The 27,906-nt window shown below is 28.4% G+C and overlaps 2 protein-coding genes across 3 annotated transcripts in view; one reads left to right on the forward strand and one right to left on the reverse strand.

Annotated features, from left to right (window-relative positions):
- Positions 1 to 4,167: 4,167 nt before the first annotated feature.
- LOC135929851 (trafficking protein particle complex subunit 6b-like) lies at positions 4,168 to 4,897 on the reverse strand. Of its 2 annotated transcripts, none has more exons than XM_065466581.1 (5): positions 4,791 to 4,897; positions 4,694 to 4,752; positions 4,534 to 4,651; positions 4,405 to 4,488; positions 4,168 to 4,368 (listed from the first exon to the last, which is right to left on the reverse strand). In XM_065466581.1, exons 1-5 carry the CDS (start codon positions 4,869 to 4,871, stop codon positions 4,243 to 4,245), a joined length of 468 nt encoding a protein of 155 aa, XP_065322653.1. In that variant the 5' UTR covers positions 4,872 to 4,897; the 3' UTR covers positions 4,168 to 4,242. The 2 variants fall into 2 exon arrangements, with proteins under 2 accessions (XP_065322653.1, XP_065322654.1); XM_065466582.1 differs by having other exon boundaries at positions 4,228 to 4,368; positions 4,405 to 4,447.
- A 21,937-nt stretch (positions 4,898 to 26,834) lies between these two features.
- LOC135929724 (electroneutral sodium bicarbonate exchanger 1-like) overlaps positions 26,835 to 27,906 on the forward strand; it is a 54,875-nt gene continuing 53,803 nt past the window's right edge. The window contains exon 1 of the mRNA XM_065466428.1: positions 26,835 to 27,903. Within this exon, the coding sequence (XP_065322500.1) occupies positions 27,296 to 27,903 (608 nt within the window). The 5' untranslated portion in view covers positions 26,835 to 27,295. The remainder of the gene's footprint in view (positions 27,904 to 27,906) is intronic.

The following is a 27,906-nucleotide window of genomic DNA, read 5'->3' on the forward strand; positions in this document are numbered from 1 at the left end:
AGTTTATAAAATACAATTTTTATTATTTATATGTGAAGAACATAGTATTACACATATAATAATGAATATTTGCAATAATTAAAAATATTTATTGATGAATTAATTATAATAACCAGGGATTTTAATATTAATTTTTGTCCATTAATAGCTTAAACAGGGAAGGGAGAGTAGTATATTTAATGGGAGTTGAAAATGTGCAAATAAGAAAAAAAATTAAATCAAATGATTTATTAGAATTTCTAGGTTATTTTTTGTGTTGTTTTAAATATAGCTTATATTCGGAGTATATGGCTAAATGGAATCTCTAAAAAAAATAATACTAGTTTTATTTTTATTCATTATCTTTAATAAGTATTTATCATTACTTTGTTTGTGATATTTATGTATTTTTTAAATTAGTTTTATTTTCTAGTATGATTTATTAAATCTTGCATTTGTAATATCATATATATATAAATATCATTTAAATCTCATTTCAAATTTTTTTAATATATTTCCTGCAAAATCATTAATTTTATATAAAAAATATGAAAATAATGTACAACATTATATTATTTAATTATTAAATATATAACAATTTTCTTTAATGAATTTTAAATTGATTAAATTTTGTAGATAAATACTGTAATATAATTTTACTTATATCATAAATAAATAAAAGTAACTAATAAAGTTAAATTCTACCTTATTATAATTATTTTATTAAGAGCCTTTTAAAATTATCTAATATTATATACCAATTGTAGCTTAAATATTTCCTCTAATAAGAACTTGCTAAAATAATTAAATATAAAATATATTAGGGATGTGCCGATATTTTTTATCGAACCTATATTTCACCCATTTTAAAATATCAATTATCGGTCAATATTATAAAATTTGATCCGATATAAAAAAGGCTTCTTTAACAAAAATAAAATGTTATAAAATTTAAAAAAATAGTTATATCTAAAATCATTTATTTTTATAAATAAAATCGAAATCCATTTTTATGTATATTTTTTTAATAATAATATTTAATTAATAAACATTCTACCATATTGTTATTTTTTTGCGCATTCTGTTTATAAAAGTGTGCGATAATCTCTTCAGAATCTGTTTTTAGTGAAGCTGGTGATATTGACAGTTACTATCGCCGCAAGCTGGCCTCTGATAAATTGGAAATATTGGTATTACTTAAAAGAAATCTTCGCTATATTAATGTTAAATATTATTTTAAATATTTATTTCAAATTTCATAATATAATTGTTTATTAATTAATATGTATATAGATTAATGTTATTACTTGTTATATAAAAGTGATTTAACAATAAAAATATTTTATATACTTTTAATTGCAATTGAATTGAATATAAACTATAGGTAATCATTATAATATATTTAAATGACATAAGTTATTATATAGTTAAATTATAGATGTTGTACTAATAAAAAGTATATTAAAAATTAAAACCGGTATCTTTACAGAATACAAAATTAGATATGATATCGGATCGGTACGGCCGATATCAATTGACTATCGGATCGGATCGACCTCCAAAAAGTGGTATCGGTACACCTCTAAAAATTATATATCCAAAATGATTTTAATTTGATAATCAACCATCTTCTATAAAAAAATTTAATAACAATTATCTAAGAGGGACTTAAGTATAGGTATTATTATGTTAATAATTATAAAATAAAAATGTATAATATACTTTAATATATTTAACAAAGTTTGTAGAGGAGTTTGTTGAACCTTTAATAACTTTTTTACTTGTGCAATTTTGACATTCGGCTTGTACCTTGTCCTTTTTAACATGAATTACTTTATAAAATTTTCCATCTAGAATTTTAAGATTCGGATTTGATTCTGGAGAACCTATCTCCATAATTTCATCTTCACTACTATAAATGTTAAACATTCTACAAATTAAAAAATATTACATATAAAATATAACCTTTACTTATTTAGTTTTGGTGTTGTTATTTTTAATCTGTCTATCTTTGTGATCTGTAAAATTTCCAACTAATTTTGGTTATCAATATATTTAAAATATAGAAGGAAAAAATAAAGAAAATAATACAAGATTTCACGAAGAAAATAAAGTTAGATTGTGTGATATGTAAATGTTTTAAACATGAATATTAAAAAGAATCTGTATCTTTTTAAAGAAAATGAAAAAGATACAAGATTCTTTTCAAAATAAAGGATCTTAGATACAGATACTAGTATCTTATTAAAAATGTCAATAAGATGCTGAGTACAAGATACAAAAGGATCTTGTATCTTGTATCTTAGATACAAGTATTCACGGTACTGCCCAACTCTGCAAAGTTATACCAAACTTTGGCAAACCACTAATTCTGAAGCTTAAGCCAAAATGCTTAATTACGATACATGTAGGTAAGTGCCTTTATTTTTCCCCCCTTTTACTCAGAATAAAGTAATTTTTCTCTGAATTCCTAAAAGAAAATTTTTCTAAGTAAAAATTTTAGAATTTCTTAGAAAATATAATAAATCGCTCAGAAATTTTTAATTATTTATTTTTAAGTGCTTAAGCATGTTATTTGAGTTTTTTAATCATTAACTCCATGTCTTCTAGTATATGTCACGAAGGGGTAGGGTTAAACATTTATTCCCAAAAAATATCTATACAAGGGGGTATCAAATGGAAGCCAAGAAAAATGATTTTGAGTACTATTATAATTACCCATCAATCTATTTAGACCCTTGGGTCGAGGGTTTGTAAACGTTTAAATTTCTTCTACAATAAATTTTCGTCAAGGACATTTTTTTTGAATGCTTCTTATTCCTCTAGATTCTCTGATCTAGCACATTGATAAGGGGGAATGTAGAGGCGATGTAAAAACCTACCTTAAAATAAATCTCCATAAGAGTATTAAATGAATGCTAATGTTTGGGCATGGTAATGCGCCGCTTGCGATAACGACTTTGCGTAAATATATTCGCGATAGAAAATTCGCCATAAAGGGCTCGACCAACAAAGTATCGCTATAACGGGTTCGCGATTAAAGTTTCATTAAATTTGTATTCGCTATAAAGTATTTTTACGATTTATGATTTCGCGGGAAAAAGTTTGCGAAAATGAATTCGCGATATTGCCGTCGTTATAAATGTTTCGCGGAAAAAAAAAATTTGCGGAATTGGTTATGATGATAATTATCCTCTATCTAGGAATTCCTTCGCGATACAAGTTTTACGAAAAAAATGTTTCACTGAATTGACATTAGTTCATCTGTCAAATCTGACATGTCGGACTAATCGAAATTTAATAAATCAAGTGTGGCAACAAGAATTTCCTTGAATTTATATTTTAATTTAGCACTATATCTATTTATAATGTTCTACTTCAGTTTTTGAATATTTAATAATATTCTTTTTTCCCTATATCTTTTGTCACTAGTAATAATAATCAAAGACTTGACAGTTGGCATTGACTTATGCATATAAATCATCTAATTTTATATCATTTCACATTTTAAAGATTGTTTTGTAAATATCTTCCTTTTCTTCATCTATTAATAACTTAAGGCTTTTGAAATAATGGGCAGTAACAACCCCCTTGGTTATTGAGAATAAATTTTAAAGTTTAAGTAAAAAATCTTGACCTAATCATAAAAAGAAAAGAACTAGAAGCGTGACACCAGATGTTGTTTATAAAATGCAGAATATTTTTTGTTTTCAAAATTTTTTCTTTTTTAAAAAAGAACTAAGTTAAATTAGAAAATATGTATTATAATTATAAAATTGCAAATTTGTATTTATAAAAAAAAAAACTAAAATTTCCGTGATTCACGGGAAATTTATGTTCACGCCCAGGAAAAATTTTGGGAAGGCCCGTCATGCCTAATAATTTAAAATTTATTCACACTCACACCGTGACACGATGGGTCATGCGTAATTTCACAGCCCGTGCCCACCTCTAGTTATGATAATGTTATTAAATAAAGAGCCACCTTACATGGCTCTAAATTATGTGGACTGATGAGAATTATATCATTTGCTTTATATAATATAGTTTGTTGGGGCATCCTAATATACAAACATTTAAATAAAAACTGAGATAATTATCTTGGTTATTTATAAATTTCATATTTTAATGATATGACATATTATATTAAATAAAAATGATAATATAATAATACTCATTATATTTATTTATAATATAAATATATGAAATACATTTAATATTTATATAACAATTACTTATATTTACAACATTATTAACAAAGCATCAGCTTTTTTGTAATTCAATTTGAAATTTACATATCGGTAGGTTTTCGATTTCTGCTGTGACTATGCAATTAATACCCAATTGACTGAGTGCTCCTCTTAATAGGCCACATGGTAAACTTAGAAACTAAAAAAATGTATAAAATATTATCTTTAAAACTACTTTAACACACTCTTCAGTAAACTTCTTTGTTTTGGATACCTTGCTAAAAAACATAAAATCATTATCTTGAATCACATAAATTCCCTTGTTTTAGTTATATTAAAAACATTATAAATAAGCTATTTTTACTTGATGATTTGTTTTAAGATTATCAACTTGTTTGTGATAAATCTGGGTCCAAAATTCTTTGCAGATAAATTTAATTATATCTAGCTCATTTTTAAATTTAGGTGTATCTTTAGTAATCCTTTAATAATATGTGAATTTATTACAAATCAAAAATATAAACCTTTCAACTATAGATTGACCTGTTTTGAAGCCAATAAACTCAAGTTTATCTAGATAATCCTTAATTAAGCATTTATACAATTGTATAAACTATATACTTTGTTTTCATTTTTTTGAATGAAATAGTCAATCATATTGCCATGAAATAGATTAAATACTACATCCATCGGTGCATTCATATTAAGGAGTGTAACTAAAATGAGAATTGACAGGTAAACTGCGAATGGACAGGTAAACTGAGAATAGACAGATATAAATTAAATTTATTTATGGCATATTAATTTATTTTAAAAATATAAATAATGTATTTGTATTATGTAAACATTGGCGTACGCAGCGGAAGGGGGGAGACAGGGGGACAAATCCCCCCCCCCTCCCAAAGCCAAAATGCAGATGCCGGACATATTTTTCAAAAATATTATTTTTTATATTTTATTATATTTATTCATATCTATTTCTTTTTAAATTTTTATATTATTACCTTTTTCATTTACTAATTTACTTTGTCAATTAATTTCATTTTCAGGTTTTCCTTGAGGCGTAATATCTATCTATTATTTTTAAATTTCCCGGTATTATAATTTTCAAATTTCTAGTCATGGATATTAGACTTTTTTTAAAAAACGCTGAAGGTGAAAATCATGCCAAAAAGCAAAAAAGTTTAGTATAATAATTTAATAATATTTTAATTTAAAAATATTTTTAGCAATTTAACTAATAATGAAAGAATTGTTGGAAAAATAATAGATAGTCAGCATATAGAGCCATCTAAAGGTCAGTTATTCTAAAAATACATTTGGGCAGTTTTATAATAACTTAGCTGGTATTATTTAATAAATAATTTTACATTTTTTGTACTTTTGGAGGTTTTTTTAAACACCTACTTTGAAAATGAAATGTTAATTTAATTATGTAATAATAAAATAACTGAATTTTTTGAGATTCATCATAAGATTATCTAAATATATAAAATAGAATATGGAAGAAAGAGTAGTTCATAAATTTAAAATATGTATAGAACAGATATGTTACAAAAAATTAAACACCCATAATAAATTTAAAAAAATCTTAAATATATATCCGTCAGATGGCGTAATAGATATTTTAAAGCAACGCCAATACCAAATAAATATTCTTGCTACCCGCAAATTTTTTAATAAAAAATAATCAAACTTGAATTTTCAGTCCTTTCCATCCAAACTATTGTCGAATCTAACTTGCCCCTCGCCACATCATTGTGTAAATCAGCTTCCCTTGACTCTCTAGGCGATAACGACCGTAGTAACAGTGCTGAAGAAGGCGGAGAAGTCATACGTTTGCTGCAAGCCTTAAAGGATAGGCGGAAAAAAAACGGCGCGAAGACTAAAAACGAATAAAAAAAGGAAGAAAAATGGCAAGAGAATCAGGATCAAACCCAAGCGACGTTTTAAGAATATGGAGAGCTTCAGAGGCAGAGATAGAAAGAATCGACTTAAATAGCGTTACGAGAAGGTTCTGGCACTAGCCAAAAAGAGAAAGTCCCAAATCAATCAAAAAGGAGGTTGGCATATTTCTATATTATTAATAAAAATTTATCAATGCTAATTTTTAGAAATTTTAATTAATAATATTACTCTGCCTCAATTAAAAACAACTAACTTAATTTTTTTTCTTGGATCATTATTTAAAAATAAATATATATAAAGGTGTTAATTTTTTTAAATGAATTTTTAACACATAATATACAACCTTTTCATATATAAAAGATCTTAAAATATTTTTCTTACTCCCAATTTCAGAACGATGACAAAATTATAAAGTGGAACTTGATTCAATAAAAAATTGACTCGCATGAAATTTAATAGTATAATATTCTAGCAAATCTATACTTAGTTTATAAAATTGCAATCAACCCAAATTGCTAATGAGAACCTTCTTTTTCCTTTTTTAAATTCTTGTTTTTTCCCGTCTTATGCTTTTCTTCCGTCTTAATATGGGTTTTCCCATCTTGTATGGATTTTCCGGTCTTGTATGTTTTCCCGTCTTAAGTGTTTTTTTTATAATATTATCGTTTTTATATATATTATTTTAATATATTTTTTTTAAATAAGTAAAAGTTTTAAAATCATTTTCTATTTTAATATTATTTAAATGCATAAATAAAATTTCCTTATTTGTTCATTTAACTGGTCTCTAATGACATCGTTGAAAGGCTTTTGATGAGTTAATGATGTTTTCAAAGAAAAATGTAAGTGGAATAATGAAGAAAGCTATAAAATCGTCGTTCGTATACAAAAGCAGATGACAGATAAAATATTAACAGATGTCGCATAACATAGCATCAGTCACTTTTCTAAAGTACTCTCTTTTCCGTTAGTAAAATTCGGGTTATTTTAACCATAAGTGACATAACTAAATTTTAAGACTTATAAAAACTTTTAATTTCTAAATATCTGGTGGTTATTTTTTTACTTAAACACGTCCCACTTTTTTTCCTGAAAATTCTAATATGCCAAAGGAAAATATATATTTTTCATTTTTTTTATATAAATAAAGGAGTGTACAATAATTTTAAACGACCTTTCTATGATTCAAACCGTTATTGTTGCATATTGTATATCGTAATTGTGGTAAAAATGTAAAGTTATAAGTTGCAGGACTCGAATTTTTAATAAAATAAAAAGTGTTTTTTCCGTAAAGCAAAACTATATATACCTGAAATTTCCATTGTACATTCAAGTTATAGAATTAACCTAAAACTACGAAAATATAAAAAAATTATACGGCTAATAATCTTAAAAATAAAATTAAATATTTATATACTATGTTAAGTTAATGCATAACATCTATCTTCAATCTGACTGGTTTGGTCCTTTGTTTCGTTGGGCATCACTCTTAACTTATCTCTATCATAAAAAAGAATATTATCCTTTAGTTTTGAACCTTATAAACCGATCAAATGTATTCTTCAACTTTTTCTAGTTATGTTATGTATAAACATTTTTCAAATTTTATTAAAACTTATAGCTAGACATAAAATGAACTGTTATGTTATTGTATTCTAATTTTTAACCTTATTTTTATAACTTTATTTTTTGTATTTCGTGACCTTACTTTTTATATTTTGCAATATTTTATTTTTGTTTTTCGTTTTTTAAATAATGTATTCTAATTTTGATTTGTAAAATATATATATATACGAAGTGTAAAATGGAAAAGAGATATAATAAAGTTAATAATAAAAAGATACATTTTTACATATTGGCATGTTTATCATGATTCTCTTCATGAACTAACGTTTATAAAACAGTTGAATATTAAACCTGTTCACGTACCTTTTTAGATGGGTTAAAATTATTTTTAGGCTATTTGGTTTAAGATTCACTAAATAATAACGGTTAAAACTGGTTTTAAGTTCATTTTACCAATATTTTTATGAATGCAGTTGCCTATTCTTTTAAAAGTTTATTCTCTGTGTGACCATTATCGACTATGTTTATCTTTTAGTCCATATTGTCTCTTTAATTATTGGTTAGAACCCATCAACCTTAACATTAACTAATTATATTTTATCGAAAACAAATTCGATGACAGCGGCGAGTTGATAACGAAATCAAGGCATTTGGTCACGAACAGGGTTGCCCCAGGTCAAAATTTTCAAATTGCGGGAGAAATTCAGTATTTTGCGGGAGAAATATGAAAATTGCGGTAGAAATATAAAAATTGCTAAAAAAAAATTTGTGGGTCAATTGACTTAATTATCCGCCTATTATTTTTAATAATTAGTTTTTATAAATGCAAAGTCGGTAAATATTTTTTCAAAATAAAATAACATCTTTGATTTATTAAAATATATAAATTTATAAAAAAAAAAAAAGTATCTTTTTTAAATATAAAAGAATGTAAACAAAGATAAAATTCTACAAAAACAAAACAAACGATTTTAATTTTACAATGTAAAAAAAATATATTTTATGCGAATATCTCGCAAGACCGCAATTGAAAATCTACCGTGTGTCTGTATAACATTGGGATAGGCGCTTAATTATCCCGTATCAAGTTTAAATACATAATAAGATAATATTGTACTCATTTCAATGATATTTAATTTATTTATTATAGTTCAATCACATTATCATAATCCGAGCAGAGGAGTGTATCTACATTCATTGCAAAACAAAAATATTCTCCATAAATAAGAAATAATACATATGCAACTACAGTTGCGGCAATTGTAATCAATTATCTTGTAGTACAACATTTACTGAGCTACTTATCATTACAATGTAGGTAGAATCTTTCCCCATAAAATTTAACGACTCCAAAATAAATGCAAACTTTACTTGTAGAACAAAAATGAGCAAGGATATCATCAATGTTTTAGAACCTGAATCCAGGAGATCAATTCTTGACGATTTAAAATATGGGCATACATATGCAATTCTAACAGATGCATCTAATAAAGGAATTTTAAAATATTCCCCTTGATCCTCCGCTATTTCAGCAAAATTAAAGAATTTTAATTAAACTATTAAGATTTTTCCCCTCAAATAGTGAAATATTCAAAGACATAGCTTACCATATAGTAAATATAGCAGATTTGGGATTATCAATAAATTGCATGTCAGATTTCTGATCTGATAATGCTTCGGGGAATATGGATAAATCCAGAGTGTATTTACAGAATTGAGTCAGCACAATGTTGGTTGCGATTTGTTCCTAATACCCGCCATCGATAGAATTATAAAATTTTATAAACCTTTAAAAAAATATTTCTTAAATATAGATTATAAAAGCTGTAATTTTTTTTCAATAATGAATGGCAGAGGTATATTTAGGAATGATTTCACATGTAGGAAATCTACTACATGCTGTTAATGTGTGCAGTTGCAATCAGGAGAATCTTAACAATAATTCACAAAATTATGCAGCAGATGTGTTCATCTTTACAGTTGAAAATTGACAATAAATTTTATTGACGCCATTGCTAAAACTATTTTAAAATGTTCAAATATTTTAAAAATACCGATAGACATTGATGTCTTGTTTGAGGAGCTTGTAATGCTCTCTATTTTTGATTTACAATGTAAAAAATATATTTATTTTACGCGAATGTATAAATAAGATTTTATAAAATATAAAAAAAATATGGAAAATTAAATAATTATAATGTTAATTATATTTTATTTGAGATTTAAATAATGGAACATAACGTTTACCGTCGTTATTGAAATATTTATAAAATTCCTGGCATGACATATAATAAATTTGTTTAACCATTAGCTCGGCCTCTAATGTTGTTAAAGCAATCCGATTTCTCTCCTTATTCCAGGCAGTCCTCATCATGCTAAAAATGCGCTCGGATGAGGCATTAGAATTAGGTAAGGAGAAGATATAGTCGCATTTTTTTTCCAAGCATGGGGATTTATTGTTATTAAGAAAAAATTCTACCCATTTCTCCTCAGCTTTTAGACCATTTAACTTTAAGTATTCTGGCGAATCATAAAAAATAGAGAGAATTACAATCTCCTCAAGCAAGATATCATTGTCTTTCGGTATTTTTAATATATTTATTATAAAAACCATCAATTGATGGTTTCTGTTCCAAGGTCATAATATTTATACATTTGTAAATAGAGTTATTAAAATCAAATTTTGATTGTAAATATTCTAAAATTGTTTAATAAAAATATCTGCTTCATTTTAAAATGTATTAATTAGAGTATTATTTGAACATTTTAATATAATATTTTTAGCAAGAGCGCATATAAAATTTATTATCAATTTTTAACTGTAGAGATGAACAGAGCAGTAGCATTATTTTGTGAACCTTTATTAATAAAGAATATTCTGATTGCAACAGAATATTAACTGCATGAAGTAGATTTCCAACATGTGAAACTAATCCCAAATATGCCTCTGCCTTTTCATACTCGAAAAAATTTTCAAAATTTTTGGACAGTTTTTAAAATCTTTATTTAAGAGGTATTTTTTTAAGGGTTTGTAAAATTTTAAAATTCTATCGATGGCAGGTATTAATGTTAACCACATTATAGGTACATATCGTAACAACTCACACCATTCCAAGTCAGACCACTCCACTAACTCTTTTAAATTCGTTAAAACATTTCATCACAATTATTTTGATATCTACAGATAGTACATTCATTTCATTGCCTTGCAAGAATTATGTAGTATATAGCATATACAGCCAATTGGTATTAATTCATTATTGTGCTGCCTCAATTCGGTAAATACACTTTGGTTTTTGCCAAGTGCAAAAAGCTGACATGCAAATCATTGATAACCGTGAATCAGCTATATTTACCATTATGTGGTTAGCTACATCGTTAGATTTTTCACTATCCGAGTGAAAAAATTTTAACAGTTTTATTGAAATGTTCTAATTCTTATTGAAATAGTGAAGGATCAAAGGAAATGTTTTAATATTTCCCTTATTAGATGCATCTGCTAGAATTATATGGATGCCCATCTTTCAAATCGTCTAAAATTGAATTCTAGGATTCAGGTACTAAAACACTTGTGATAGCCTTGCTCATTTTTGTTCTACCACAAGTAAGATTTGCACTTATATTGTAGTCGTTAAATATAATGGGAAAGATTAGACTCACATTGTGATGATATAGCTCTGTGACTGTTGAACTACATGATTGTATACGATTTCCGCAATATTAGTTGCATCTATATTATTTATTATTTCTGGAGAATATTTTTGTATTGCAATCGATGTTGATATACTCCCCCTGTACTGACCTATATGAATAAAATGATGTTGATTTATTATTGGATAAAAATAAAACAGGATAGAAAGAAATTTATAATTTTCAAATAAATATTTAATTAAAAATATAAAAATAATCAATTAACTATCTCTCAAAATTATTATATTTATATTTTGAAAACGTTAAAATATTTATAAAAAAAATTGCGGTAGATTTTTGCGGGAGATTTCCAATTGCAATAGTTTTGTGGGAGAGAGATGTCTGCGTGTAGGGGTCATTCGCTTGATCCCAGCTTCACCTACTGTTGATGGAAAGAAAGTTATTAATTTTTTCATAACATTTAAAATGATTTTAGGAGGGACTTTTTCAATTTCAAAAAGACAAAAGTGATGCCAAAATATCTATATTAGTCATCTGCATTGCCTAATTTTTCAAGCCAAGCTCGGCCTATTTTTTTAAAAAAAAATTTGCCCTTTCCTAATCCTTATACCAATCCTACCCCAAAATAAAAATTATTTGTCTATCCGACCCGGCCCGAATGTATTTAAATATAGAAAAATTCAATATTTTTAAGCGCCTTGTAGAATTTTATATCAATTATTTCACACAAAATTGAATGATATTAATTTAAAATTTTTAGCTCCACGTGGCATGGCTCGAATTTTTTGGAAAAAATAAGGCCAGGCCTAGCCTGAATCGAAATTATTTTTAAAAATAGCTCTGGTTCAGGTCGGGATTTCCAGATCTCTAAATCTATATGGCCTAAATTATCTATAAGGAGGGTGCTAATTTCATTATTTTCCTCTCAATTTAGTCAATATGACCAGGCAGATGCCATGAATTTAAGACAAGGGTTCTACATTTTCCAGTAGTTTTTTTAAAAAAAACCAAAATTGCGAAATTTTTGAAAAATATAAAATATGGCAGATTAAAAAGCGTAAATTAAAGGCCAGGATTTTTCGATATTTGGAAGCCTAAATAATGTATTGACCGGAAAAACGCCTGACATAAATTATTCTGACGTGAGCGTATCGCTTAACGGCAAACTCGATCGGAAGGATCGTAACTCCTGGAAGGTGCAATAAATTTAGCGGGGAATATCGTTATAATTTTCTTAATTAAAAAAAAAGTTATTTAAAATTCCTTGTTAACTAGGCGGGGTGGGGTTAGTATGATCCCACCCTCTTTACAATAAAAAAATAAAAACATTTATTATTTTGATCCGGTTTTTAGTAGCTTAATAATTTTTCCTAAATTAATATAAATACAAAATTTGGTATTTATTTTGATAAGTAAATTATGAAATATCATTAATTATCAGAGTTGTTAAAAGATGCTTTTCAAATGGATCTAGATACAGATACCACATTTTTGTATCTAGATCCTTTAACAACTCTGTTAATTATTGATCATTTTTGGTCAAATAAGAAATTTATATAAAATATGATCATCCGAAATTTCCGAGTATATTTAAAATTTTAAGCTGTTCTTTTTGCCCGAGTAAGGTTGGAGTCTAGCTGGGTAGGGCTAATAGATCTATCAAGAATAATCCCAACGGGAAATTGGTTTCCATGCTATCATGGAATCAGGGTAGTTCCATCACGCCGCTTTCCATTGGAACTAAAAACTCCTGGTGATTCAAATAGCAGGTATTTGGGCCGATTTTAAAGCTTATTGGATCGAGAAAGTGTATTGGTTTGGCCATTATACCATCTGCAGTGTAAATAGTGCCCGCTCTCTACAGGATTTCTGCAGTCAGAGCAGATGTGAGGAAAGGTTATCGTACAATTGAAGCGGATTCCGCTGTCATGGGTAAGCTCATTGTTGGGGAGTTGGAGCTTAATAGAAGGAATAACTTCTAAAAAATCCTGTCCGAATCCATTAATTAAAGAAGTGATTAGAGTGTCGGTTGGTAACATAATCAATAATAGAGATTCAACGCAGCGAGCTACAACTATCTCATCCCATCCTAAAAATCTAAAAAATATTGATTAAACTGAGAATTGACATCATAACTCAAAAAATAATGACGGAAACTTGAAATTTTTTTTCATTTTATAATTATATAGCTTGTACCAAATAAATTAATCCAAAATAAAAAATTACCTTGAATTCATAGTGGCGCGATTGCGATCGCGATTTAACAGCTGATTGATTTTTAAAATCTGTTTATATAATCTGTATATATTTATAGATATTTGACAACTGGTATGAGCTTTAGAAAAATAGCATTATATGCAAAGATTGGAAAAACATCAGTATGCACAATTTTCACAGCAACATGTAGGTTATTATGGGTAGGTCTTCAACCCAAGCATCTCTGTTTACCAACAGTTCAACAGATGCTTGAAATATCAGCAGGTTACTTCAGGAAATCAGGTTTTCCTCATATAATAGGTGCTATTGATGGAAAACATGTGAAAATAAAACAACCTAAAAAAAGTGGATCCACATTTTATAATTATAAAAAATTCAATTCCATTTTGATTCAAGGTGTTGCAGATGATAAAGCTAGGTAATTATATATTTTTTTAATTTTAATTCTTTTCTAGATTCATGTTGATTGAGGTTGGGTTTCCTGGTTCTATATCAGATAGAAGCATATTTACAAAAAGCCTATTTTATGAAGGGATGATCAGAAAAATTATAAAAATTCCCAATCCAAATTTCTTACCTTCTACAGATATATTATCACCTTACATATTTGTAGGTGATGATGCTTATCCCCTATTGGATTTTATTATGAAACCATATAAAACAAATTTAAATGACAATAAAAATAATTTCAATAACAAATTATCAAAAGCCAGAGTATCAATAGAAAGATGCTTTGGCATATTGAGTGCTAAATTCAGACATCTTTACAAACCTTCAGAAACAAATATTACAAACACTATACAAATAGTTAAGACTGACTGCCTTTTGCATAATTTTATTATTGATCTTGAGGGAAATGATTGTTCCACAGTACATGAAGAATATCCAATTTCAAATTTTACACAATCTCATTTCCAGCGATGGACTGAAAGCTCTAATAATATCAGAGAAAAATTTAACTTATTTGTAAATAATTTGATATAAAATTTATATATAGCATTTATTTTTTAATTCTCATAACCTTATATCTCTTATGAATGTTTTCATTTGTCAAAGTTATATAATTTATTTATAAATATTCAATAAAAAGTGCAATAAAAAGTGTTGTTTTGATTATATTGAATAAAGTTATTTAATTATTTTAATGAGGAAGACTGCTTAATAAATTTACATTTTTTAATAAATCATTAAATATAATAATTTTTATTATAAAAATATACAAAATATGAACATATTATAAATATGGTATTAAAAATAAAGGTATAAGATTACATATATAAAGATATATTTTCTAAAAATTTCATTTTCATTTGGTATATTTCTTTTACAGTCATTAGATTAAAGGTTGTTTGGAATGATTTAAAAAATGCCTGAACATGATGAATATCATCATCATGACATTTTTTTGCAAAATCTATTTCAAAAATAAATTATTATTAAATATAATAAAATTTTTTTTTTTCTCTTTAGCTTTCACCTTTTCTGGTGGTAAGCTCCTTCAACATCTCTCTCCACTTTATGTTATTCGTACAATCTCTTTTATCTATTTTATACTTCTTTATATTGGCTCTAACTTTATGGCCCCATTGAAGTTTTGGCCTTCCTCTTTTACGTTTGCCCATCACTTCCAATCTTTCAACTTTATTTCCTATGTAGTTCATAGGCCTTCTCATTGTGTGCCCATACCACCTAAGTCTGTTTACCATTAACTTAGTCTTAATGGGCACTACCTTTAAACTATTTAGTATTCTTGTACTGCGCACCTTATCCTTTCTTGTTACCCCAGCAATTATCCTCAGCATTCTCATCTCCATAGTTTGTAGACTTCTCTCGTCTGATTCTTTGGTTGGCCATGTTTCCGAACTATATAGAATAGTTGGTTGTACTATGGAACTGTAAATTTTTCCCTTTAATTTGTGTGGGATTCTTTTGTCAAATAGCACTCCAGATAAAGATCTCCACTTTAACCACCCTTGATTAATCTTATTCTTTATCTCTTTTTCTATTGTGCCGTTTGTTTGTATAGTGGAGCCCAAATATTTGCAGCTTTCAATTGCGGATATCTGCCAATCATTTATATCAATACTCTCCGTTTCATCTCCTCCTATCACCATATACTCCGTCTTTTCTCTATTTACTTTTAATCCGTGCGTTTCTAGGATATTTATCCAATTCACTAACCTTTCTTTCATTTCATCCTTGGATTCGGCAAGTATCACAATATCATCTGCAAATATCATATTCCACGGGACTGTTTGAGGTATATAGACTGTGCTAATACATCTATTACTGTAATGAGGAGAAGTGGGCTGAGAGCCGACCCTTGATGAACTCCTTCGGCTATTGTGAAGCCTGCTGAAGTACCTGTTGTGCTACGGACCATTGATTCTTATATATTTTTCGGGAACTTTTTTGTGGCGTAGCGCCCACCAGATAAGTTTTCTTGGGATTCTATCGAAGGCCTTTTCTAGATCGAGAAAGACCATGTGTAGCTTTTTTTCTATTATTTTTTCGTATAGTTTTAGACAGTGTGACATTAGTTTTATGCCCCTGTAATTTTGACAATTGTGGATCCCCTTTATTTTTGAAGATAGGAACTAGATAGCTCTGCCTCCATTTTTGGGGGACCTCTTCATTTCCAAGTATTTTATTGTACAGATTTGTGAGAATTCCATCATCTCCTAGTGCTTTAAGGCTTTCTATTGGAATATCGTCTGGACCCCTAGCTTTGTTGTTTTCCATATGCTTGAGGCATGTGATTATTTCTTGTTCTGTTATGTTTCCGTCGAGATGCAATATGTGGGAATTAAAGTTGAGAAGCTCCTGAAAATATTCTTTCCATCTATTCATTATTTCTTTTTCCTTTATTATCAATTTCCCATCTTTATTTTTGATTACTTTCGGAGCTCCGTTTATATCCCTAGAGTTCTTTTCTCGCTGTTTGGCTAATCTGTATATTTTATTTTGCCCTTCTTTGGTATGTAGATCTTCGTACATGTCATCGTATGCCATAGATTTGGCCCTAGCCACCGCCTTTGGCAGTGTCTATTAATCTGGATGAAAGGTCTGTCCATATTTTTTCACTGACTTGTGAGCAATTTATTGTTTCTTGATTGCAAAGGCATCTGTCATTGTTTTTAATTTGCCCCATTTGATGCATGGTTCCAGTTTTATCTTATTTTGAGTGGATTTATTTGAGATTTGTAAATCCATGATTAGTAGCTTGTGTTGCGCGGCGATATCTTCTCCTGGGATGACTTTGCAGTCTATTACATCTTTTAATCTTCTGCGAGAGATTAGCATGTAATCTATCTGTGTTTTCCTAGTACCACTTTCATATGTTATTAAATGACTATCTTTTTTCCTATAGTAGGTGTTGGTTAAGGCAAGGTCGAAGGCTTGCGCAAATTTCAGTACGTGCTCTCCTTCATCATTTCTTTCTCCGTATCCAAAATCACCATGATGCCTTTTGTAGCTATCTCTTGCTTTCCCCACATGCCCATTTAAGTCACCACCAATTATGACTAGGTCTTCCTTAGGGATTTCCATTACGGCTTCATCAAGGATAGCTCTAAAGTCATCTTTCTCTTCTTCCTTGCAACCCGTTTGAGGAGCAGTGACCAATGCAGAGTTTTATCTTCATTAGTCTATCAGAGATCCTGTTGACTTCTACAACTGAGGATGAGGATGATGCCGACACCGTTCCTATTGCTAACAAGTCCATTATAGTACAATTTATACCCATCTCCAATCATCAAAGTCTTCTGTCCTTTCCATTTCGTCTCTTGTATGCACGCTATATCAACTTTTCTCCTGTTCAACATTGATGCCAATTCTCTCGCCTTACCTTTAAGCGTCCCAATATTTTGCTTTGACCTTTACTTTATTTTTCACAGGATGGAGGTCTACACCCTGCGCGTCGCATGGAGGGAACGCCCTAGCTTTCATATATTTTCATTTATGTCCTTCATTTTGTTTATTCATCTCTAAGCTCCGAAATTCATCATACCATATGTTATACACATCAGTCATCGAAGAAAAACTTGAAAGTTTTTATGGTTCTTACCAGGATTGAACCGGCGTCCTTGTTCATGCTCGTGTTTCCAAGCCTATATCTTACCCATTAGGCCACCCCGGCGATATTAAATATAATAAATATTTACCTTTAAATATATCCATCTTCTCAGTATCATATTTTTTAATTTTATTAATTCTTTTAGATTTAGATTTTTCAAAATTTTTCCTTTTAGAGGAACAAGGATAAACATTTTCAATATTAGAATTGTCTAACTATTATTAAATTAATAAAATATATAATAAATATTTAACTTCTAATATCTCATTCTCAGACATATTCATGTCTATAGGACTAAATGTATTAACTATATCATTCAAGATATATTGTGCACTAGGTTCATCATTCTAAAACATAGTTTATTATATAGATCTAATTTCATGTTATAATACCTGTGAATGTGATGATGTTTGATCATTAATAGAATCCTTAGATAGTTTCAAACTGAAACTAGCTTCAGAATGTAACAAATATCTTCAACATTTTCTTTTAGCCAATAATCATCCTCAATAAATTTGAGTTGCTTGCTATTCAAAATATTAGCACCTGAACCTAAAATATAAAATAATATTTATATATATTTATAATTATACCTGATTTTCTGGATATAGCATCATCAATTGAAATTCGTTAGCCATTTTTATTCCCTCAATTCGCAAAAGTTTAAGGAAAAAATGATTAAAGTTTTACGAATCGTATAATTTTTAAGAATCACATGGCAAAATCGAAAATATCATTTAGGCCAACATTTTAATTTACCATTAAAAATAGCTTATATTATTTTTTTCGTTAGATTCGCGCAAATTGCGCGAGATAATTTTTATACAATTTTTGATATTTAGGACACAGCCTTAAGAAACCAATATTTTTTATGCAAAAAATCGAATTATGCCTTTAATTTAATTTTTTTTATTTCTTACATTAATTAAAAAATTGTTTGATATTGGTAGTATTAAAATGAATTTTTCACTATTCCTCCTCGTGAAATTACAATTCCGCAGATAACGCGTTTTGAAAAATTATCTCTGTCTTTTGTAAATTATTTCCATAATTCAGATACCATATTTAAAAAAAAAAATTCTTTTATTCAAAGTATAAATAATAAAATTGGCGTTATTATTTAAAAAGATTTAAAAATAAATAAAATTTTTTATGAAGAAACTTTTAAAATAACTATAAATCTATTTAAAAATTAAATAAAATTAAGGGTTTGTTGTACATTTGCATTTGTTAAAAAAAATTCTTTAGAAAATATTATTGATGTAAAATAAATATTCATAAAATAATTAAAAAAATTTAAGTAAAAAGATCTGATCGGGGTTTTACTGGTATCGGCCCGATCCGATATTTCTGGAAAATGCTAAATATCGGTGCCAATCCGATCAGATAAATATCGGCACAAGCCCTAGTAAATATTTAGTAGATATATATTTTTTCCAAAATCCCCATATACCACCCACATCTCTTTTACCCCACAAGTGACATCAAATAATAACGATAATAGATACACAACACCTTACAGGATATATCTATAAAATTATGGCCTTATGAAATTCTATTAATAAGCATAAAATGGAAATGCGATATAGATGACCGATTTTTTATAATAGTTTTTATAAAATTTTAAAATATGTGTATTTTACAATTTAGCGTCCTGATAATAATAATATCTGCATGGGCTGCTTGCTTATAGCCCCAGGACATCATATTGGTTATACTTATACTTAATGAATGTGTTTTTTTTTTACTATCTCAAATACATATTTTTATTAAATATATTATCTTATTATATAAGAAGATAATAAACATTCCTAGCCAAAAAAATACCCTTCTCAACAATGTTAATATTTTATTTTTACCGAAAATAATATGGAATTTTTTAATTTTTTTTATATTTTCCAATGTAGAATTTTAAGGGCTATAAAATGATATATATATAATTTATAACTCTAATAAGTATTTAAAAAAAAAATAAGATTTAATGAAATAACGCAATAGGTCAATTCTGACTTTAGAGACGTACATCTTTGGATCTGATTGAGTTAGTGCTTCCAAAATTTTGATTTTACTATATACAGCATAAATAATTATTACGCTAAAAGTTTCATTCATTTTAGAGATGGTTGTTCAAAATTCTCTTTTTTTTTTGATCGATTTGACATACCCAACTACTAAAGCTCATACATATTATTTACCACCACAAAAAATTCTATCCATGTTCACAGATAAAATAATGACGAAAAACAAAGATTTTATACATAAATATTAGCGATCTGCTTCGAGCCTAATTTTTCAAGCCCGGCCCGAAATTTTTTTAAAAGGTTTAACCCCTCCCGGAGTTACTTTCAATCCTCGGGTTGTGGAGGTTAAATATCTATTGCCTAGAATTGAAGAGATTTTAGCCAACTTACGGCGAATGAATTAGCGCAAATGTATGATCGCGAATGCATTATCGCGAATGCAATTCATCTTAAATGAATTACATCCGTTTCAGTATCGCAAATTGAGTGTGATGAAAATTACAATTTTAATTTAGCGGGCCTTTAGACAGGATTAGTTGAACCTGGAAATTAAGTTAAAAGTCGGGCTTGGATCTAAAAAAAAAATTTTTTTTTTTGAAAATAGGGATAAGGCTTTTTGATTTTTTTTTTGACTCAAAGGATATAAAAAAAAGATTCCAAGCAATAAAATAGATCTCTATAGGATTGGGGTAAAGAAATTAAATTTTTTTATATTAATTGATCGTTTAAATATGCGTTTAGTTATATCTTTCAATTGAATTTGTGACAGGACAAGCTCAGGCCTAAAATTTTAAATGATGGCTAGGCACAAGCCTAAAAGTTGATAAAGATTTTTGGATGGAGCTTATGGCTGAAATAAATTAAATTTTTAAGGCGCTAAGAAAAGTCTTATTTAAAACATTTGAGCCAAATAGATAATTAGTCCTCGGAAATCATTTATATTATTCTTTGACAAAACATGTTTTGATTAGTGAGGGATTTAGTATTGACCTTGATAAACATTTTTTTGATAATAAATTTGTATAAAGTTCTCTTATTGCTAATTCAAAAAAGACAAGGCCAAAGCTTATCACAACAAGACATAAAACAATATTCAGCATCATATGTATATTGTCGAATTGAATGGCTATACATCTCAGAACCTAATTCATGTAATCACTGATAATGAAATGACTATTGTGACTCAGGAATTGTATGATTTCCTTAATTTGTATATAGAAACATATTTAATATAAGTTTAGCTAAAATTGAATGAATTGGACATACCTTATATATATAATTAAAAATAACTTAGCTATTTTGAAAACAAATTATAATATATTTCCATTTCATGTCATAAATTTTAAAGTGGCGATAATGGTGATTTTGCATTACTATCATCGTTTTGTTCCTGAACATGAGAAAATTTCATGTAATTAAATATTTACCTTGTGAGTGCAATCTTTGTTCTGGCAAAACAATTGCTCACTTCAAGGAGTAGATGTACAACCTTTGAAAAGGCGGTAAATATCTCTTTTAACTTTAGGTAAGTGTTTGTTGGACTATCTCACAGTATTTTATAAATTACAACAATTATTTTGACCGAAACGCCGACTAGCCCTTGTCCCTTGGAAGAAAGTTTATCACGAGATCAAAAATTAGATCGGGTGGCTAAAAACGTCGCGTTTTGAAACTGAAACGCGACGTACGTTTTTTTTATGAAATCTATTTTTATTGTGTCTTAATATTTCTCAAAATATTTTAAATTTTTTTTAAAAGTATGTTTTCAGAAAAATTAAAACAAAAAAAAATGTAGTCGGGGACACTCATCTTTTTAAAAAATTTGTCCTAAATCATAAACTATAACACAAAATATTTCTGTATTTTCAACCAAATCTCAGTATTAAATGCCACTAACGATATAAACATACGATAATTTTGTAAATTAAGTGTGTTTTATCAAGAGGATATCCGATATTGATAAAATTATGCCACGAGAAGAAAGATTGGAATGAAGTGTAATTCCTGAATTCTCTACGAAAAAGTGGGAATAGTCCAGTTAAACAAGCTTTAAAGAGACAAAATACGGGTTACGTATACCGAAAAACTATCAAATAGGCTACAAACCTTTAGAATCTTACAAACATAAAATAAAAAATTTGTAAAATATAGCCTTAATTTCGCAAGAAATAAAAACATTAATGATGAACTCCTCGTTAGAAAATAAGTGGATAAGTAGCAAAAATTTTAATACTTTTATTAATTATATCAACCATTTGTTAAAGTTGAATCACCATGGCATACATTGCGTACATGATAATGCATCGCATTAATGCATCTGCATTCGCGCTAATACATTCGCTATGATGCGTTCGCGATCACATTCGCTTTAATGCATTCGCGATAATGTTTTCGCTATAATACATTCGCGATACTGTTTTCGCGGTAATGCGTTCGCTATAAAATGTTTTCGCGATAAAGCATCCTGTAAAAAGTTTCGCGGTATTGACGTGATACGAAATAAATACCATATATTTTTTAACACCCATATTTTAAATTGATAGTTTTAAGTGATAATAATATATATAAAAATTTTTATATATCATATAAAATTTAATTATTTATAAAATATATAAATTTAGAATACTTTAAATTGTGTTGAACTATTAAAATACAAAACCCTTGATAAAAGCACATTTCAGGTAATCTCACTAAAATAAATAAATTCTAAAAGCTATGAACTATTTCATATCTATGTATATTTTATAATTATTTAATGATTATTACTTTATATGTGTCTATTATAATAAATAACCTATGAATTACAACAATCTAAGATAAATTATTAATAGGACACTTATAGTTATATATATTATATATAATAATAAATTGTACAATCAAGTATCTCTTTTAATTATAACTTGAAGATTTTGAAACGATATTATGCTTTTTGAACACGTTTACATTTGCTTGGTAGGATTGAATTAGTTTATTGAATATATGATATTACTGCTATTTATTATATTCGGGCTATGAATTCATAATCGGATGATGAAATAACAACATCCATGCTTCCGCTAATTTATAAATAATAATTCGAATTATTATATCTTCTATTGGACAGAAGTACTGGTTGGTTAAAAATTTAAATGTGGCAAAGGAAACGGCTGTTTAAAAAATAATCCTTTATTTTTTTATAAAGGATTACTAATATTAAATTAATATTTTTTATTTTCAAATCAATAAAAATAAAAATAAAAATTCTAAAATTGAAAAAAAACGTAAAAAACAAACAAGTGCATTTGTCAAAAATAGGAAAGTGTTCACATTTCAAAGTTTGTCAAAAATAAAAAACACCGTTCATCATTTGTTTTTTTAAAAAACGAACCTTCACTAAACGCGTTCGTTTTTTATAATATAAAAATAATAGTAATCAATTTACTCGAATAAGATAAGAGTTACAAAAAATATTCGTTTTTTTTGCGTTTTTATCGCTTTTGTATATGAAGTCGCAATATTTTTTTTTATCGTTACTCAAATTTCTGTCAATTAATAGCGTGTTCAATTATAATAACTGCCTCGACCTACATCTTTATTTGGTCAAATTGTCTTTTCTTTCCTTTGCGAAGGACAAAATTTTACCCTACTCTATAAATTTTAAATAATACTTGTCTTTTTCCCCCCATCATCATCAACCGCGTTTTCCTATCAAAGTATCTCACATCTTTCTGACTGCAAGCCTCCTCTTCTCCACCGGCTACAGTCCCTTTCCGGGCGGGATGCTTGAGTAAAAGCGCAGCCCTTGTGAAAATAATTTCATTATTATCAATTATATATTTTAAAATATAACAAAGTAAAAATAATTTTTTCGGAGATTATTTGAATAAATAATAAATTGCATATCATTTTATCTAATATAAATTTAACTTTATTCGCACAAGATGAGTATCCAATTTAAGGACATCGAAAAATCCTACCTAAAATGATCGTTTATTATGAAATGTTCTGACACCGGTTCCCTATTCTATAATAAAATTCAAAATATAGTTTATTTTTATATAAAAAAAATATACAACATGATAAATATTTTACCAGGTCATTGAGCTGGTCATTACTACTACGTAGACCTAGGATGGGCCGTCGCTCCGCGTCGAAAACAACGCGGTAAACGTGAGCACGACAAGAACTCCGCTCCTTCATCTGCCAGTCCTCCAGCCCCCTGTATCAGCTAACGAGGCTAGCAAGATTTCGCGAAGACGGAGACGTAAAAGTAGGGCTACTTCTGATGCGTACGACCGTTTCGAAACTCGGCCACTAAGCCGATTTGGGTAATTAAAGTTTTCAATCGTAGGATAAATTGTTTTCAACTTTAAAATAAACTTACTATAGAATGATTGTTTTTACGATTCTTAAATTTTATACGAAAACATACAGAATTTTAGGTTTTAATTCGTTAAATATTTATAAATTTATTTCCAAAATAATATAACTAACCTCAAATCAACCAATCACTTTTTGGCAAAGCAAATAAGAGCGGCGAATGGAATTGGAATCATTAGAAAAATTCAGTTTCGACGAGGATTTTGTTTGGATTTCTTTGGAGATGTATACGAGTAGTGTTTGTGACTGTTTCGCGAGCACCCATCGATACCAAGACCGACTTGGTTGGGTGTTAAAATTAAGGCTTGAGTTTCGCAACAAGACGGTGAAATATGGACCCGCTCGATTCCTTGTTTAGCGATGACCGCTATTTATTTAACGCCGGATAGGAATATGCACGTGTTATATTACGACAAAATGTTGTCAAATTTTGTAGGATACTTGGGGGATATGTAATCCTGGAGGAAGATACGACGGTGCCCATTATAGCCTTATTTTAATTGTATATTTTTCCAAATTTTAACCATATGTTTCTTATAAAATTGCATATTTCTTGTATCAAAAAAATCCAAAATAATCACGTGATTTCTCATTTGAATTTTACTTATATATATATATTCGTTAAAGATTTCCCTTCAATTTCCAATTTCGCCTTTTATTTTATCCTAAATTACATTTATTACCATTATGATATTGAATATATCTATAATTTCCCTAGAATTTTCTTTTAATTTCCAATTCGGCCTATTTTATTCAATCCATTGCATTTATATTCATTTATCTATTCGATGTATTTGAGCGACATCTGCCAAACAGAATTATTTGCGTTATTATTTTTGCAATACACCCTTCCATAGGATTCAACTATATTATTATCATTACTCTTACAATCAACCCTTTCATGCGATTTCTCTAAGTTTTTTTTTCTCTGCCATCCACACTACATAATTATTTCTACTTACTTATCAAATATCAAAATTGAGAAACTGTTTGGATCCTTTAACAAGATCTTCAAATATAGCCTTTCCTAAGACAGCCATTTCGTAGCCATCTAACTGCTGAATTACCATACTGTTTTCTATTATTTTACTTGGCCATAAACTCCTGTGTTTTTCATATCCCATGATTGATATTGTTTTCCTTCCTCTTCTCCTTTGCTTTTACAAATTTTTTAATAGGGTGGGCACTTTCTCACCATTTGGTTACTCATATTTCCTACCTACAAGCCACAAAATGGCCCTAAACTGACTCCTACGCGTTTGCGCATTATTAATGAATCCCTAATCTACCATTATATATACATCATTGGGACGAATATTTATGAAGTTTGATAGTATGTGCAGAGGACCTCCCTCACATAAGAGCCCAGATTATTTGAAACATGGCAATGGAAAAAACATTTTTGGATATCCATTAATATGGCAAACAATACAAAAAACCTTAACTTAAATATCTAAAATATTCGGGAAATTTTTGCGTTGATTATTAACGAATTATAAGTATAAAAGACTATATTTTATTACAAATGATAACTCAAAAAATTTTAGGAAAGGTCACTTCGATCACTCATCTTTTATCAACTCTGGCCAAAAAAATAAATATCTAAAATTTCATTTATAAACTCGGGACTAAGGTGCGTTTCGCGACTTGAGGCTAATTATTTTTAAAATTTATACGATATCGTTTTTTTAAAAAAAATAATATATTCAAATACATACCATAGAAAATGGAGGTAAAAATGCGAATATATTTTAGAGAGTAATTTCGTTAAATTTATTACTTATTTTATTAACGTTCTTTCGATCTGAACTATGCCTCCGTTTTTATATCGTTGGATTATTATATATTTTGCATAAATTGCGTATCATTATTGTCAAACATTGCTAATTGAAAATAATTGATGAATAAACTAATTTCAATTATTAGGTATCCACCAGACGCTATCCCATAGTAAAGAGCCATTAATATATAACATCACTTTAAAAGGTTATAGCTGGCGAAATTTGACTTCGCCTATTAGCGAATTACTTCACTAGCGCCCTTTATTTATTTTTATTATACCCCAATAGCCCAACCCTACAAAATCGATTATTTTTAGCCACTCCTATAGCTCGATGGTAAAAAGCGGTGAGATACGCCACTCGACTTTACTATAAATCCCATTAGAAAATATAAGCCTAAAACTGAAAATATTCATTGTTATGCATTGATTTATAATATTTGTCAATCATCGGGTATTTATTTATTTTTTCTTATAAAATGGAACATTTAGGGAATTAAAATGAAACTAATTTTAAACCAATTTCTAATCGTTATATAAATTAAGAATTCGTGTATCAGAATTTAGAAAAGATATACGTTTTTTTTCCCAAAAATACGGTTGGCATTTGAAAAAGTTTATTCACTGTTTGCCGAAGAAGTCGGTTATAGCAAATAATTTTTCCAAACTTTGCCATCTGATTTTTTAAAATTTTTATCCTTTTATTAATCATTTTTTTAAATAAAAATATTGATTGTTGATGTTGCAAGCCGATACTAGAGTTTATCTTTCCTAAATAGTTTACTACTCTATTTAAAAAGAAATTTTCAAGGTTACTTGTAAATCTATTTTCAGTAATTACATCGATTTTGATTATATAAACTCTACCTTATAAGTACCATGCCAAAAAAATTTTAAACATAAAAAAAAAGACACTAATAAATTAAGAAATGATTTCTTTTAATCTTTCCAATAAGCAAAACAAAATTAAATTTTTTTAAAATATTAATATCATTAAACATCTCGTATAATTATTTTTGATGATTGTTTGTCAAAATAGTATTTTTGTCTAAAAATTATATTTTGTTTTATATAATATTTGCAGTTTTTTTTACGAATTATGTTAATTATTAAAATTGAGAAACCTTATTTCTTATACAACATATAAAAAAAAATAGTTTGCTCTATAATAATATTATATATCGAATATGCGCAAGAATTCTAATTCTAATTTGGTCCATGTTCTGCTGGCCTGGGGCTTGCCGTATTATTCTTAATTCACAAGAGGGTCAATTAAATATCTCATTATCCCATACATTATCTCAATTTATTAATGACTATTCCGAATGCTTTAACATTTGAAATTAAAAAAAATTAAAATATTGATTCACCTCTAACATTTGATTTTAAAATGATGGCATCAAAGCGCCTATATATATCTCAAATTAAAAAAAACGATCTCTGAAGGGACCTTCTTTTTATTACATCGTTTCATATTTATTTTCCTGTTTTAATCTTCACCCAGAAGACCTTTTTTTTAAGAAAAAAGAAATTCATATATATATATATTATGCATCTACTTCCTTCGTTTATCTCCGACAAAATAAACTCCATTTGTCATGGAAAGATTAGTAAAACCACTATCCGCGTTAATCGCACACTTTCTTGTGGTGATCGCTCTGAAGGCGGGAGCGGATCTTACGTGAGAAATCCTCCTATGCCGCCCGACCCTCGAGCCTTTCCCTCCCTTGCTTCGCCCTTTTTCGAGACCTACTTTTTTGGCCGATCACCCTCTCCCATTAATAAAACCACCTCTCGTTATAAAACCATCAACCAGGGATTTCCTCACGATGCCCTCTTTCGTAACACCGATTACGATTACTTAACGCGTCGTAATAGCGATGAAAACGATTACGATTACCGTTTTAACCGCGATTTATTGTGCCGCAACCCCCGCATAGTCGACCCGGCTGAGCATGTCCATTCGATATTGGGTGGCGGTGGCGTGGCTAACTCGGATCAAGAATTCGAGCGCTTGTTTATCCAGATGGACGAGCTGCGTTTCGTCAATTCTCCCCTTCCAATTTCTCCCGTTAATTTCAGCGCTCCTAACGATCTTTCCAATGCCCAGTCGACCATAGGCGGTAATGGTATACCTTTGTGGGAGGAGGTCGCCAGGTT

The sequence above is a fragment of the Gordionus sp. m RMFG-2023 genome, chromosome 5 (genome assembly GCF_954871325.1).
Source record: "Gordionus sp. m RMFG-2023 chromosome 5, tfGorSpeb1-WG-v2, whole genome shotgun sequence".
Classification (NCBI taxonomy): Eukaryota; Metazoa; Nematomorpha; class Gordioida; order Chordodea; family Parachordodidae; genus Gordionus; species Gordionus sp. m RMFG-2023.